This window comes from Jatropha curcas, chromosome 7 (genome assembly GCF_041381405.1).
Source record: "Jatropha curcas cultivar XTBG-Jc1 chromosome 7, XTBG_Jcur_1.0, whole genome shotgun sequence".
Lineage (NCBI taxonomy): Eukaryota > Viridiplantae > Streptophyta > Magnoliopsida > Malpighiales > Euphorbiaceae > Jatropha > Jatropha curcas.
The window spans coordinates 28,197,437-28,213,054 of record NC_143157.1 but is presented as its reverse complement, the minus strand read 5'-3'; the positions used below and the strand labels follow the sequence as shown (position 1 = coordinate 28,213,054).

General features: G+C 35.0%; 3 protein-coding genes and 1 pseudogene across 5 annotated transcripts; 1 reads left to right on the top strand and 3 right to left on the bottom strand.

Annotated features, from left to right (window-relative positions):
• The first annotated feature begins 1,183 nt into the window (after positions 1–1,183).
• LOC105631962 (sugar transport protein 8-like) lies at positions 1,184–2,806 on the top strand (annotated as a pseudogene). The gene is made up of 3 exons (XR_016321876.1): positions 1,184–1,492; positions 1,571–2,194; positions 2,278–2,806. The product of XR_016321876.1 is annotated as a sugar transport protein 8-like (transcript).
• Positions 2,807–2,893: 87 nt separating this feature from the next.
• On the bottom strand, positions 2,894–5,214 carry LOC105631963 (Cupredoxin superfamily protein). Its single transcript, XM_012214205.4, has 2 exons — positions 4,720–5,214; positions 2,894–3,382 (listed from the first exon to the last, which is right to left on the bottom strand). The coding sequence occupies exons 1-2, from the start codon at positions 4,889–4,891 to the stop codon at positions 3,003–3,005; spliced, it is 552 nt and encodes a 183-aa protein (XP_012069595.1). The 5' UTR covers positions 4,892–5,214; the 3' UTR covers positions 2,894–3,002.
• Positions 5,215–6,242: 1,028 nt separating this feature from the next.
• Positions 6,243–11,466, bottom strand: LOC149495127 (sugar transport protein 13-like). Of its 2 annotated transcripts, none has more exons than XM_089723959.1 (6): positions 10,755–11,466; positions 9,933–10,255; positions 9,207–9,331; positions 8,825–9,116; positions 8,101–8,734; positions 6,243–6,398 (listed from the first exon to the last, which is right to left on the bottom strand). In XM_089723959.1, exons 1-6 carry the CDS (start codon positions 10,888–10,890, stop codon positions 6,313–6,315), a joined length of 1,596 nt encoding a protein of 531 aa, XP_089580085.1. In that variant the 5' UTR covers positions 10,891–11,466; the 3' UTR covers positions 6,243–6,312. The 2 variants fall into 2 exon arrangements, with proteins under 2 accessions (XP_089580085.1, XP_089580084.1); XM_089723958.1 differs by lacking the exon at positions 6,243–6,398 and adding an exon at positions 10,390–10,647 and having other exon boundaries at positions 7,816–8,734; positions 10,755–10,876.
• A 144-nt stretch (positions 11,467–11,610) lies between these two features.
• LOC105631966 (sugar transport protein 13) lies at positions 11,611–15,067 on the bottom strand. Its single transcript, XM_089723957.1, has 5 exons — positions 14,765–15,067; positions 13,923–14,245; positions 12,866–12,990; positions 12,479–12,770; positions 11,611–12,391 (listed from the first exon to the last, which is right to left on the bottom strand). The coding sequence occupies exons 1-5, from the start codon at positions 14,898–14,900 to the stop codon at positions 11,681–11,683; spliced, it is 1,587 nt and encodes a 528-aa protein (XP_089580083.1). The 5' UTR covers positions 14,901–15,067; the 3' UTR covers positions 11,611–11,680.
• Between the last annotated feature and the right edge of the window lie 551 nt (positions 15,068–15,618).

Here is a 15,618-nt window from a genome sequence, read left to right as displayed (position 1 = left end):
TTCAAAATCTTCACATTTTCTTTTTCATAAATATTTGTTATCTCAAAAAAAAAAAATAAATAAATAAATAAAGCCTAAGACAGTAATTAACCTTACAAATTCCAATAGGATTACGATCAGGATAAAACCTTGTAGGAAAATAAAAAATATATCAAAGAAACTTCCAGTTAAATATGCATTATTTCCTAATTTAGAAAATTAAATAATATTCTAAATTAGAGGGAAAACCCTATTCCCACCAATATCAGAAAAAAATCGTTGCCTTCATTGTTGAGAAATTCTTCCTTTATGGCAGGAAGACATACTATATATAAATATATGTGGAAAAAGAAATGAACAGACCATTTTATTTTTCATTGAGTGGAGTGACAGAAAACTAAGAGAAAGAGAAAAGAAAAGATATGGCAGAAAGAACAGAGAGAACAGTCACATAAATAGAAAATGATGGTGGTGGTGGTGATGAGAATTATCCATGGAAGATGAATCTTTATGTTGCTGTGTGTTGGATTCTTGCTGCCTTTGGCGGCTTAATGTTCGGTTATGATATTGGAATTTCAGGTTCTTACATACTCTCTATATTGTGATTCGTTATCATATTTTTTACTTTTGACTGTATCGCTTTATGTTTTATATTTTCATTGTGTATTATTCTATTACCAAAAGTTACTGCTACAGAGCTACTTGGACCCGTTAATTCTTTCTTACTAATTAAAATTTTTAATATTTTTTATTCATTATTAATATTGCAATCAGATAACAAAAATAGTTTTTTAGAAAATATTTTCCCGAATTAAGTTATTTTCCAAAAAAAAAAAAAAGAGTTTGGTAATGACAAAATTTTATTTTTCATATTTTCAGTTTTATATAAATTTCAATTAAAAAAAATATTTTTCCTATCAAAATTGTTCGCATGTTAAAAAAAAAAAAAAAAAAAAGTCAATTTTCTATCCAAAGTATGGAGATAATAATTATAATGCACTTGTTTTTATTTTTTTTACTAATTACTTAATTTATGTGTTTATGAAGATGAGGCAAAAATTAATTAGTTGACCAGAATTTTGTATAAGCATATAGGTTAGGGCATTTTAGGTAAAAAAAAAAATTGATTTATTTATTTTTTGGAAACCCAACTCTGATATTCTGATTTTAGGTGGATTGACAGCTATGGATGATTTTTTTGATAAACTTCTTTCCTTCTGCAAAGGAAAACAATTACTGCAAATATGACAATCAATATCTTCAGCTTTTAAATGTCAAAAAAAATATATATATCTTCAGCTTTTCACATCTTCACTTTACCTTGCTGCACTTTTTGCAAGCTTCGGGGCCTCAAAAGTCAAAAGTCTGCTCAAAGTTGGGTCGAAAACCCACAATTTTTCTTGCATCATTGTTTTTCCTCGCAGGAGCTTCTCTAAGCTCTGGCGCTCAAAGTCTCTGGATGCTGATTCTTGGCAGAGTTCTCTTAGGTTTCGGTGTAGGATTTGGGAATAAGGTAATAAACATTAGTTTCAGACAACATTAATATCTCTAATAATTCATAATTCCTTAAAGATAAATTCTTTTTGTTCAGGCTGTTCCGTTGTTCCTGTCAGAAATAGTACCAGTTCAGCATCGTGGAGCTGTGAAGATTCTGTTTCAGCTTTTCATTACTATAGGGATCTTAATAGCAAATCTCGTTAATTATGCCTCTACAAAATCACATCCTAATGGATGGAGAATATCATAGGGGCTCGCAGGTGCGCCTGCTGTCATCCTGTTTATAGGCTCAATAGTGATTACTGAGACGCCTGCAAGCCTAATCGAGCAGGGAAAACGAGGCCAAGGGATCAAAGCTCAAGAAACTTAAAAGGAGTTGAAAATGTTGAGGCTGAGTTTAAGCAAATTGAGGCTGCTTGTGAAATGGCGACGCAAATTAAGGATCCATTCAAGAATCTGACGAGAAGTTATAGCATTCCTCCGCTAATTATAGCCATAGTGATGCAAGTGTTTCAGCAGTTTACAGGAATCAATGCTGTAATGTTTACGTGCCTGTTTTGTTTCAAACTGTGGGTTTCAAGAATGACGCATCTCTTTTGTCTTCTGTCATTACCGGACTTGTTAATGTTATTAGCATTCTTGTCCTATATATGCGGTGGATAAGATACGCAGAAGGAAACTGCTGCTTCAAGCTTGTTTTCAGATTTTTATTTGTCAGGTTTATACATAAAAACTAAATTAACTGCTCATCTTTATTAATTGTTATTTTACCTCTGGTTTTGACTTGTTTTGATGGTGCAGGTTGTGATTGGATTTATTTTGCTACTGAAGTTGTCAGAGACAGGGAGTATTTCACGTCCACTAGCAGCCGTTATAGTGGTTCTAGTGTGCTTGTACGTTATGGCCTTTGCATGGTTATGCCGTTCTCTTGGCTGGTTGATTCCAAGCGAAACGCTCCCTTTAGAAACCAGAATTGAGGGGTTTGCTTTTGCAGTTAGCACAAATATGCTCTGTACTTTCATCATAGCTCAAGCATTCTTATCAATGCTTTGCCAGATGCGTGCCGCTATATTCTTCTTCTTCGCCGGTTGGATCATTATTATGTGCCTTTTCGTTTGGAAATTGTTGCCGGAGACTAAGAATGTCCCTATTTATCTCATGGTTGAACAAATATGGAAGAAGCATCCTGTATGGAGAAAATTCATGGATTGATGGTTATACTGATACATGACAGTGTTTAATTAGTAGCATTGTATAAAGGGAGGCCACACATTATAACTACCAATTCTTGTTTTTATTATTAATAATGGGAAATTGGTATTTCTGGTTTCATATGCTTCTGTTGAAATGAATTTTTCAACTTACTTTTATTTGATGAAATATGAAAACCAGAAACCAACAATTTGAGATAGAAGAATAGCAGTAACAGAGATCGAAAAATACATTAAAGACCACAATTGTAAATCTAATGTAATACATTAATTATTGCGTTGTGTATAACAACTAGGTTCAAAATTTGGAAAAAATTAAGCAAAACTGAACACAAAAATTCCCAAAACAGCAATAGAAATGAAAGGTTTGATTAGCACGGCTTGATTGGAGGAAGGGCCCGGTACTCTGGCAGCAGGAACTGGAGGAGAGAGCGTTGAAGGTTGAGAAGCAGAAGCAGAAGCAGAGGGAGATGGGGACATTTCTTGATCATTGCGAGGGACGTTAATATCAATCTTCTGGCCAGCTTGGCAGTGGCCAGGTACACCACAGAAGAAGAAATGGTGGCCACGAGTTTTAATGGTGATTGAGTCATTGCCTGTGGTATAGGTTGCCAATGGGGCAGAGGCATTACATGTCTTGTACATCTCGTGCGTTACTCTCATTACGTTGTGAAATTGGGAGTTGTATTCGAAAACTGATCACAAACACCAAAAAATTACCTATTAGGAGTGACAGTAATGAGAATAGAAAAACAAGAATAGTATTTGAATTAGAGAATTAACAGGTTGTAATCTATCCTATGAAATTTTCTATACAAGAATTTATAGAATTAGCAAACTATTATTGTCCTTATAGCAAGATGAAAGAAATAACCATCGAGCGAGAGTCTCAAGCTTTAAATGTATAACAAACGCTAATCTTCTACGAACTTTACACATTTTGAAATGATCGAAAAAGTGAAGTTATCGTGCTTGCAAACGTACGAGAAACATCGAAGCTACCTCTGCTTTTCCTACAATTTGGCAATAGACAGATGGATGTGACTCTCCACCTACAATTCCAACAATCATGAAATGTCTCCAAACACCATAGAAACTAAAAGGTTTGTGCCGACATTATCATGCCAATACACACAATAAAAGAATAGTGCCTGCACTGTACTTCAATATTACCTCATTGGCCTTCTTAGTGAAACCTATAATTCTTTAGGTGGTTGATTTTCTACAGTTTAATTATGCCTCGCACTCACAGATCGCAAGCCTAGAAGGTACATTAAGCTTCAAAAGTCGTACGGAGAGGACGGAAAATTTTCCTCTCAATTCACGGAAAGTTTAAAGTTTTTTCCCAAGCACGGAAAACTTTCTCTCCGATCAGGGATGACAGGAAACACTTTTCGTGATCAAGATTCAATACCTGTAAGGAAATGATTTTCTTTTTACATTTTTTTTTAAGGAGAGAGAATAATAGCCCAAATATCATGGGCCCAACAGGTGCTGAGCCCATCAGTAGGCGGCCCCACTTCCAGAGTTCTTTTAACATAACGGTACACTTTGAGTTGAGTGGGCCATTAGCACATCATGTACAATCACTAGTGTTGGTCCCACAAAATCATTATGACACACACACCAACTCTTGCTTAAATTGCTTGGGACACTTGGAGGATCATATATCGCCCTCGTGTCAATCGTATTCATACGTATGATTCACCATGTTTCCCAACTTCCTATGTAGAACAAGGCGAAGTTCATTCGCCAAAGAAAACTAAATCTGATGACTGTATTTTCAGAATTACTATGAAATTGCGAGTTCTACTATCACAGCCAAATCTTGAATAGTCTAGAAGCAAAACAAGAATATACCAAGAACTAACAAAACCCAGAATCAAGATCTAACAGAACATGAATTGTGAAGTCAGTTTAATTAGTAGGTAAAGCAATCAATTAATGGGTTTCATGAAGAAAAGAAGGAAAAAGAAACAGAAACCCAAATCCAATTCCTGATAACAAGGTGAAAAATAAGATTAATTCTTACCAATAACATCACCAACTTGGAAAGTTTTAGTAGCAGCCCATTGTTTGTAGTCAACGTTGCCAATGGTGGTCCAACCAGCAGAGTCTCCCACCTTGTATACGACTGCATCGATCACCTGAGACATGAATGCCATTATCAACAGTAGAACCACAGCTAAATTGACTGAAGCCATGGATGCCAATGAACACTGAGTGGATATGATTGATGGGTATACGTTTTGTATTTTCGTGGGTTTGAGTTGGAGACCTGAAGAGATTTCTGCTGATCGAGGCGTTTATAAGTCTTTTGGACTTATATGAGTTTTGTCGCTGGGGTCATCAATCATCAAGTGATTTTATTTTGTGGAATCAGATTTTGGTCCCCTGCTTTTTCGTATATGTATTTTAGGAACCCCAAATTTCAGGAATTTGACAATTGTGGTCCTATATGGTAATGTTGCTCATAAGTCACTCATAATTACAAGAATTTAATTACTGGCTTACCCATTTCGGTGGCTTAATAAGTTATATAATTGAGAGTCAAAATATTCTGTAATTTGAAATATTTTGATCAACAATTCTCTTACTATAAAAAACACTTGGAGTATAAATTTAAGAATTTAAAATCAAGTTCTAAGGGTTTGTGGTTCACATCAATTAATTAATGAGTGTATGGTATTGGTAGGTTGTGCTTTTATTTTTTAGGACTACAGTTTTGAAACACTTGAAAGGAAAGAATGCTGGGGATGCTAGTGGGTGGTGTGATGGCAAGTGCAAAAGAACAACTAATTTATACACCATGAATTTATTTTTATTAGTTAGTGCTATAATCATAATGAGCATACCTACCATTATATTTGTTTTTCTCCCTTCTGGTAGAGCATTGTTGCTTTATACAAAGGTGAAGCAAGAGTCTTGCAGCCTACACAATCCCATAACACGTTACAAGCACATTTTGCTTATCAAACTCCATTTACCCGATTACTAGATTATTGCAAGCAAATGAGCTCTCTGGATGTCATTACAAGCTTAATGAAAAAATATGCAGAATGGGGTGCATTTCATTACAAGCCTCCTTTGTTAGAATGGATATTCTATCTTAAACGACAAATACATATTCCTGCTTATACTTATGTTTACACTTTACAGGATGAGATATCACATGATTCGATGTCTGTCTCCTTGCTTATCAACCATTTCATTAAGTTTTCACAGTTAAGCAAAATTTGCTTCGCATTTGATTGAAATAGTCAATTTAGTGGATGTAATGTCAAGTGTTAGGTTGGTTTTAAAGCGACCATTAGATAAAGAACAAGCCGTCAAATTGGTTAAATATAGCCTCCCCTCCCCTGCCTAAACTTGGCTTCTCAAACACTTATTGCCCATTCAACTTTTTCTTTTTAAATCGTTTTTTGAGGTTCTAGACAAGCAATCAGCAGTATAAGCCAAATTGCTCAATAAAAAAAAAAAAATGTAAATGCAAAACAGTACTAGAGAAACAGAAATTCTTAATTGCTCTCAAATTATATAGTAGACAACATGGTATTGGCAAAATAATATATATATTATATATAATCTAATTTGACTGTTTTGTAGAAACTATCTGCAATTTTTTTTACAACTGGGAAACGGGATCAAATCCATTTGAATGGCCATTTTTCAGTTTGTAATCACTGATAGTGTTAATTTTTATAGTATTTTTATTATAATTTTTACTAAGATTTATAGTGTTTTTAATTTATCTAAATTAGTTTTTATATAATATTGTTATATTTTTATTTAAAAGCTTCCTTGAAACACAACTCACTTGATTTTGAGGAAAAGTGTAGGATTTTGCAAGAAAAGGACAAAAATAAGGCATAACATGGATTAGCACGCTTCAGCCCGTGCTAAGGCGCACCGTGCCAAATACAAGGCAAATCAAGCAAGAGCTAGAGGCGCGCACGCCCCAGGCCATGCTGAGTAGCACGCTTGTGCCTAAATTGCCTCAGACTTCCAAAGAGATGCACGCCCCGCCCCGTGCCAAAGACCACGCCCGTGCGCGCACTAGAGATAGAAGCCTAGCCCGTGCAGTTGAAGCACACCCGTGCTACACAATTGCCTCAGACTTCCAGAAGTGCACGCCTCGGCCCGTGCCGCCTCGCACGCCCATGCTGAGAGCCCTAGACTTCCAGAGCCTGGCACGCCCCAGGCCGTGCCAAGCAAGAAACTCTGAACTTGAGTCAAAAATTGCCAACTAATTCCTACCATTTTCACAAGATACTTTGGATACTCTCTTCACATGCTAGTCAAAGTTCAACCATATGCATTTGGAAAGCCATAATTGAGAGCAATTTATGAGTTGATTTAGAACATTTACATCTCACAAAAGTTGGACTTTACTCATTAAAGCATAAGGCTTGTTCCCCCAAGAAGTCTATATAAAGAGGGGAAGGAGCCATTCCAAGGGCATCCCATACTCTACATCTCTTCTCCCATCTCTCATAGCTTTGTATATAGTTTTGTTTCTCCTAGAAGTTAGGCATTCAAGAGTTGTGCAAAGTTTCAAGGAAGTCATCCAAGCAATCATTCACTAGTTCTTATTTCTAAACTCTTAATCTTGTTTATTTCTTTCATTATTCTTATTAATTATGAAATATTTATCAAGTATTATTGAGTCTTATTTAAGTATTATGTGTAACTAAACTCTTATACTAGGGGTTTGATGTAGCTTAATCTCTTTTCCAATTTATGCAATTAGATTTATTTTTCCTTATTCAAGTTATGATTTATTAATGAACTTAATGCTTCTAGGCAGAATTTTCCCTTAGATTGATTTATTTCAATTATCACTATCAGAAGAAGGATATTTGATAAGAAAAGGTTAATAAAATACATGAGAATAATAACTTGATGCGGAAGCTATATGGTTTGACTCATGGGGGTTTTTATGATTTATCAACCTTAAATTGTAAATTCATGAACAACTACATAACTTAATGATTTAATTCACATTTGATTGCGCTATTGGAAGATAGGTAATTAAATGGAATTAAAATAGCTAGCAATACATCGAAAGAGCTTGTTAGTGAATTCAGAGTTGTTTCCCCTACTTGAATAATTAAATTGATCAATGAACTAATGAAATAAATTGGATAGAATTAAGTAAAATCAAAACCCCTAGTAGTTTTAAATCATTGATTTCTTTAATCAATAATTGCTTGCTTAACTTCTTATTTTTACTTGTTGAATTTAATTTTATAAATAATTTCCTCATTTATCGTTTAAATAATAACAAGATAACATAATTTTGGTACTTGGATTACAATCCTCGTGAGAACGATATCTTACTCATCATATATTACTTGTAGCGATTCGTACACTTGCGAAAATCTCTGTCAATCACGATTGATTTCGGGCAGTCCCTCATCATCATCCATAAATCTCCTCCAGAACCAATGTTGCTTCCACACTCTTTCTGTCATCTCTTCAATAGGAATGTTTTTGGTCTCCGGCAGCAAGAAAAGTACGAAAAATGACATGATAAGCACCCAACCAGAGAAAAACAAGAAGATACGATACTTGAAATGGCAGAGCATGGAAAGGAAGACCTGTGCTATAGCAAAAGTGAAAAGCAAGTTGACACAAACAGTCACACTCTGACCGGCTGAACGAGTCTCCAATGGAAATGTTTCGCTAGGAATGAGCCATCCTAAAGGCCCACAAGACCAAGCAAAGGCAGAAACAAATGTGCACACCATAATCACAACTAATATTGCAAACCCTTTATGAAGGTCTTCAGAATAGTCTGTAAGTTTAATTCCTAATACTATTGCTATTATTACTTGAGAGAGAAACATTTGGATTCCAGCTTCCAGTAACAGCAGTCGACGGCCTACTTTGTCCACTGAGTCAATTGATACTACAGTAGAAAGAACATTCACTGCTCCTGTTATGACTGCTGAATAAAGAGAAGCATCGCCCCCAAAACCTAATGTGTCGAATAGGACAGGAGCATAGAACATGATCGCATTTATGCCAGTGAATTGCTGGAAAATCTGTTGCAAAAATTAAGATAAACTATTACTATTTTTTTTTTTTTCTGGATAGACATATGTGTACTTGAACATATTTAGATAAATACTGACCTGCATGGCGACTGCTATAACCAACTGTGGCCTGTTTCTACGTTTGAGGAGATTTCTGAAGGGATGTTTTACTTCTTTTGCTATACGGCTTGCCTCAAAAAGTTCTTCAAATTCTGGTTCAATCCTATCTGTGCCTCGAATCCTCCTGAGAACAGATTTTCCTTCTTCCAGTCGGCCACGCTCGATAAGACTGTTAGGAGTTTCTGATACTAGAAGAGCCCCTACAGTCAATAGAAGAGCAGGAATGCCAGCTAGTCCTAATGAGAGTCTCCATCCCCATCCTCCTTTGATTCTGTTTATGTAAGACACAGCAACAACAGCAGGAACAAATACAGAACAACCTGATAAAGAAAGAAAAATCAAAAAATGGGAATAAGCTCACTTTGCAGTTCCATAATTGACAAGGTTAGCAAAAAGAATGCCGATGGTGACATTAAGCTGGAAGAGTATGTTAAGGCCTCCACGTATTCTCGTAGGTGCTATCTCAGATAGGAAAAGAGGCACCGCCTGTGATCCAATAGAAATTTTAATTATTAAATATAGTAACAACTGAACCAAATTTGTCAATTTCATACAGATTATAGTATGGTTATTAAGGTTATCAAAGAATCAAGACAACAGATGAAAAGTCAAAATTGGTAATTAGGACAACATTTCAATTTTCAGGAAAATTAAATTATTAAAGAACCAGGACAGCAAATCCCCTAAAGTCCAACCGAGTCATTTTTAAATTTAAGGTAGCTGTTAGGTGTGTTTCAAGGTGTACATCAGCCGCAAGACTTGTCACACAGGAAGTCGAATGTAAAGTCCAAGAAATGACAAAGGGATAGGATTAAAAAATTCAAAATTGTCCACCACACAACCAATGACAAAGGGATAGGATTAAAATCCCAGAATGTATGGAAACCTTTGTTAATTATGGATTTAATATTAATAATGAGTGAAATTGTTTTTCACATTCAACAATTGACAGCTTGAAATTATAGTTCACAAATACAGATAATTTCTATTTTTAATTTATTTTTGGTAGTTAGGTGTCAATCAACTAAAGTTTAAATATAATTATATAATGGAAAGGATTAAAAAAAAAGGAAAAAGAAAAACCAACCTGATTAGCAAAACCGACTCCGCATCCGAGTAAAATCCTGCCAATAATGAGCATGGCAAGGTCTTGAGCAGCAGTATGAAGAACTACACCAACAATGAAGAAAATCCCAGCAATCAACATGGTTGGCCTTCTTCCCAGCTTTCTTGTAGTGTAGGATGCAAAGAAGGTTGCGATTAAACCGGCCAAGTACAGTGACGATGTGAACAATTGCAGCCCTTGATTATCATACTTGCAATAGTTGCTGTTGATATTAGGATCCTTTGTCTTGTCATATACGGTAGGGAAGAACTTTTTCAAGAAATCTGGCATGGATGTAACCCCACCTGCATCGTATCAAACCATAACTACATTAAATCTACCAAATCTTTTTATATTATATTTAAACCTTTTTTATATCCTTCAAAAAAAAAAACTTTTTTGTAAGAAAATGAACATGGATTAAAACATTAAAATTTACCTATGGTTACAGGAACATATTATTGTCGGGGTCTGTCTCTGTAACCAAGCAACAACCGCAACGAGATCTCTCGTCAACGGTTGTGGTAACTAAATTTCCAAAAATACCTTTATGTCGTTAAATCAAGCAAGGGATTATACGGTAATTCTAAGCCCAACACAGCCTTTTCGGCTGCTTTGCAATCTACATACAACTCCATTTTGGCGGGACAGAGCGACGTGCCTTTTTTCGTTATCCTTTTTTCCGTTTTTGAAAACTCTAAAAAAACAACAATATATTTCTTATCTTTCCTTTCTGGTTCATTGAAGAAATTATTAAATTTTAGCTAAAAATGTAATATTATTGAAAAAGAAAAGCATAATAACCTGAAACTCCAATGTCGTAACCAAACATGAGGCCACCAGTAGCAGCCATTATGCAAGAAATGATGACGATCAGCGTTATCTTCGCCTCGAAATGAACTCCTCTGGCCGACGCGGCCGCAAAACCTCCGGCAGGCATGATTGTCGATCAAAATCAAAACACCAACGAAACTTAAAACTCGAAGAAAAAATCACTTGCACTAACTATATGTATATATTTTTTTGTTTACTGTACATGTATAGAGTACCATATTGACAAATTGAATTGAATTGTAAACGCCACCGTATAGCTATCTTATAGTCATAATTTTGGATTTTTGCATTGACATTCTATGGTCAGTGGAAAATTTAGAAAACGATTTGCAACTTGTAGGTTTAGACTACACAAGATCACAAGAAGCAAGTTGGTATCTGAAAGCATGGCAGTATGTATCTTCTTTCCTATTTCCTTCAAATGCTTTAAGGCCTTTTGATTTTTCTAAAATTGATGGATTTTTATTCCACTTTAATTTAAAGGGGCAAAGGAAAAGAAAAAAGAAAAAGGAAAATTCACTATCAAAGGGATAATAATTTGAAAAGGAGAAATTTTGAACCAGAGGAAGAATAAAGTGCTTTATGCAATTCTATTTTCATTTTCAAAGAATCCATCGGTTAGTTTACCGGAAAATCAAGAATATTTTGCATTACACAAAATAATAATAATTGATCTAATCTAAAATATTTTCGCAAATAAATTAATAAGAAATGTAATTATTTTTTAAAGGAAAACTGTGGATTAATTAGTTTATCTTACGATTGATTCTGTCAACTGTATCTTCGTCATTGCTTTTATAAAATACTAATAATAGACAACATGGCATTGGCAAAATAATATATATATTATATATAATCTAATTTGACTGTTTTGTAGAAACTATCTGCAATTTTTTTTACAACTGGGAAACGGGATCAAATCCATTTGAATGGCCATTTTTCAGTTTGTGATCACCATTGATTTCGGGCAGTCCCTCATCATCATCCATAAATCTCCTCCAGAACCAATGTTGCTTCCACACCCTTTCTGTCATCTCTTCAATAGGAATATTTTTGGTCTCCGGCAGCAAGAAAAGTACGAAAAATGACATGATAAGCACCCAACCAGAGAAAAACAAGAAGATACCATACTTGAAATGGCAGAGCATGGAAAGGAAGGCCTGTGCTATAGCAAAAGTGAAAAGCAAGTTGACACAAACAGTCACACTCTGACCGGCTGAACGAGTCTCCAGTGGAAATGTTTCGCTTGGAATGAGCCATCCTAAAGGCCCCCAAGACCAGGCAAAGGCAGAAACAAATGTGCACACCATAATCACAACTAATATTGCAAACCCTTTATGAAGGTCTTTAGAATGGTCTGTAACTTTAATTCCTAATACTATTGCTATTATTACTTGAGAGAGAAACATTTGGATTCCAGCTTCCAGTAACAGCACTCGACGGCCTACCTTGTCCACTGAGTAAATCGATACTACAGTAGAAAGAACATTCACTGCTCCTGTTATGACTGCTGAATAAAGAGAAGCATCGCCCCCAAAACCTAATGTTTTGAATAGGACAGGAGCATAGAACATGATTGCATTTATGCCAGTGAATTGCTGGAAAATCTGTTGCAAAAATTAAGATAAACTATTACTATTTTTTTTTTCTGGATAGACATATGTGTATTTGAACATATTTAGATAAATACTGACCTGCAAGGCGACTGCTATAACCAACTGTGGCCTGTTTCTACGTTTGAGGAGATTTCTGAAGGGATGTTTTACTTCTTTTGCTATACGGCTTGCCTCAACGAGTTCTTCAAATTCTGGTTCAATCCTATCTGTGCCTCGAATCCTCCTGAGAACAGATTTTCCTTCTTCCAGTCGGCCACGCTCGATAAGACTGTTAGGAGTTTCTGATACTAGAAGAGCCCCTACAGTCAATAGAAGAGCAGGAATGCCAGCTAGTCCTAATGAGAGTCTCCATCCCCATCCTCCTTTGATTCTGTTTATTTAAGACACACAGCAACAATAGTCAGCAACAAATTCAGAACAACCTGATAAAGAAAAAAAAAAATCAAAAAATGGGAATAAGCTCACTTTGCAGTTCCATAATTGACAAGGTTAGCAAAAAGAATCCCGATGGTGACATTAAGCTGGAAGAGTATGTTAAGGCCTCCACGTATTCTCGTAGGTGCTATCTCAGATAGGAAAAGAGGCACCGCCTGTGATCCAATAGAAATTTTAATTATTAAATATAGTAACAACTGAACCAAATTTGTCAATTTCATACAGATTATTGTATGGTTATTAAGGTTATCAAATAATCAAGACAACAGATGAAAAGTCAAAATTGGTAATTAGGACAACATTTCAATTTTCAGGAAAATTAAATTATTAAAGAACCAGGACAGCAAATCCCCTAAAGTCCAACCGAGTCATTTTTAAATTTAAGGTAGCTGTTAGGTGTGTTTCAAGGTGTACATCAGCCACAAGACTTGTCACACAGGAAGTCGAATGTAAAGTCCAAGAAGTGACAAAGGGATAGGATTAAAAAATTCAAAATTGTCCACCACACAACCAATGACTAGAATCTGAAACCGATAATATTAAAATAATAAAAAAAAAAGGACTTTTCAAAAGAAAAAAGGAAGATGCAGAGGAAATCGGGTTCTTTTGCCACTTTTTCTGGACACATCCCAACTAAACATCTCTTTCATATGATCTCATCTGAAATAAAGCCAATCAAGAAAAAAGGGGTCTCTGTCACATGTATAAAGCCTGAAAAACTAGAATATATTAAATCCAGGAAATTAACATATAACTATCTTTACCTCCTGTAACCATATCCCAATAGTTTAATTCATGTTACCAAAATTAATAAACTTTGACATTTTAACAAATTAACTCAAATTTTCTTACCAAACATCGTCCCCAGAATGTATGGAAACCTTTGTTAATTATGGATTTAATATTAATAAATGAGTCAAATTGTTTTTCATATTCAACAATTGACAGCTTGAAATTATAATTCACAAATACAGATAATTTATATTTTAATTTATTTTTGGTAGTTAGGTGTCAATCAACTAAAGTTTAAATATAATTATATAATGAAAAGGATAAAAAAAAAAAAAAAGGAAAAAGAAAAACCAACCTGATTACCAAAACCGACTCCGCATCCGAGTAAAATCCTGCCAATAATGAGCATGGCAAGGTCTTGAGCAGCAGTATTAAGAACTACACCAACAATGAAGAAAATCCCAGCAATCAACATGGTTGGCCTTCTTCCTAGCTTTCTTGTAGTGTAGGATGCAAAGAAAGTTGCGATCAAACCGGCCAAGTACAGTGACGATGTGAACAATTGCAGCCCTTGATTATCATACTTGCAATAGTTGCTGTTGATATTAGGATCCTTTGTCTTGTCATATACGGTAGGGAAGAACTTTTTCAAGAAATCTGGCATGGATGTAACCCCACCTGCATCGTATCAAACCATAACTAAATTAAATCTACCAAATCTTTTTATATTATATTTAAACATTTTTTATATCCTTCAAAAAAAAAAAAAAAAACTTTGTTGTAACAAATTGAACATGGATTAAAACATTAAAATTAACCTATGGTTACAGGAACATATTATTGTCGGTGTCTGTCTCTGTAACCAAGCAACAACCGCAACGAGATCTCTCGTCAACGGTTGTGGTAACTCAATTTCCAAAAACACCTTTATGTCATTAAATCAAGCAAGGGATTATACGGTAATTCTAAGCCCAACACAGCCTTTTCGGCTGCTTTACAAGCTACATACAACTCCATTTTGGCGGGACAGAGCGACGTGCCTTTTTTCGTTAGCCTTTTTTCCATTTTTGAAAACTCTAAAAAACAACAATATATTTCTTTTCTTTCCTTTTCATTTCTTTCCTTTCTGGTTCATTGAAGAAATTATTAAATTTCAGCTAAAAATATAATAGTATTGAAAAAGAAAAGCATAATAACCTGAAATTCCAACGTCGTAACCAAACATGAGGCCACCAGTAGCAGCCATTATGCAAGAAATGATGACGATCGGCGTTATCTTCGCCTCGAAATGAACTCCTTCGGCCGACGCGGCCGCAAAACCTCCGGCAGGCATGATTGTCGATCAAAATCAAAACACCAACGAAACTTAAAACTCGAAGAGAAAATCACTTGCACTAACTATATATATATATATGTATATTTATATATCAACTCTTCCAATAACTTATGTAACTGAGAGTTTGAGAATGGAGAAGAGGATAGGCTTATATCTTGTGAAGTGGAAAATGGCAGGATGAGGAGAGGAGCTTATATAGACGCGATAAGAGAGTTAAATGAAATGACCGTGTGCAATTTACGAAATGGATGATGTTGGTGGGTACCACCGCCAGATCTTCCACGTGGCGATTCTAAGTTATACTCTACCTTCCACGGCTAGCAGTCAACCAACGGCTCTATCAGATTCTCAACTCCCACCTTAAAAAAAAGTTTATAATATTATCTTAAGCCATAGATTTTGAATTTCTTTTTATTTATATTATTATTGTTAATTTGATTTTTGTGTGTGAAATGAAACAGACATCCATAGAATGTAATTACGAGGGGATGCGATGGTGCCACGTCGTAAGAACATGCAGTTTAAGATTGAATTGATAGTCGGCTTATTTTTAATCAACATCAAGAATAATTAAGTTAAGTTGGAAGAAACGTGCAGTTTTTTTATTTTTATTGTCAGTGAAAACAAGAACGAGAATTTAAAATAAATAAAATGAAACAAGAAAAGAATATTTGAAAAATCAAAATTGGAGGTTATGCAATTGACTTGCTATTCC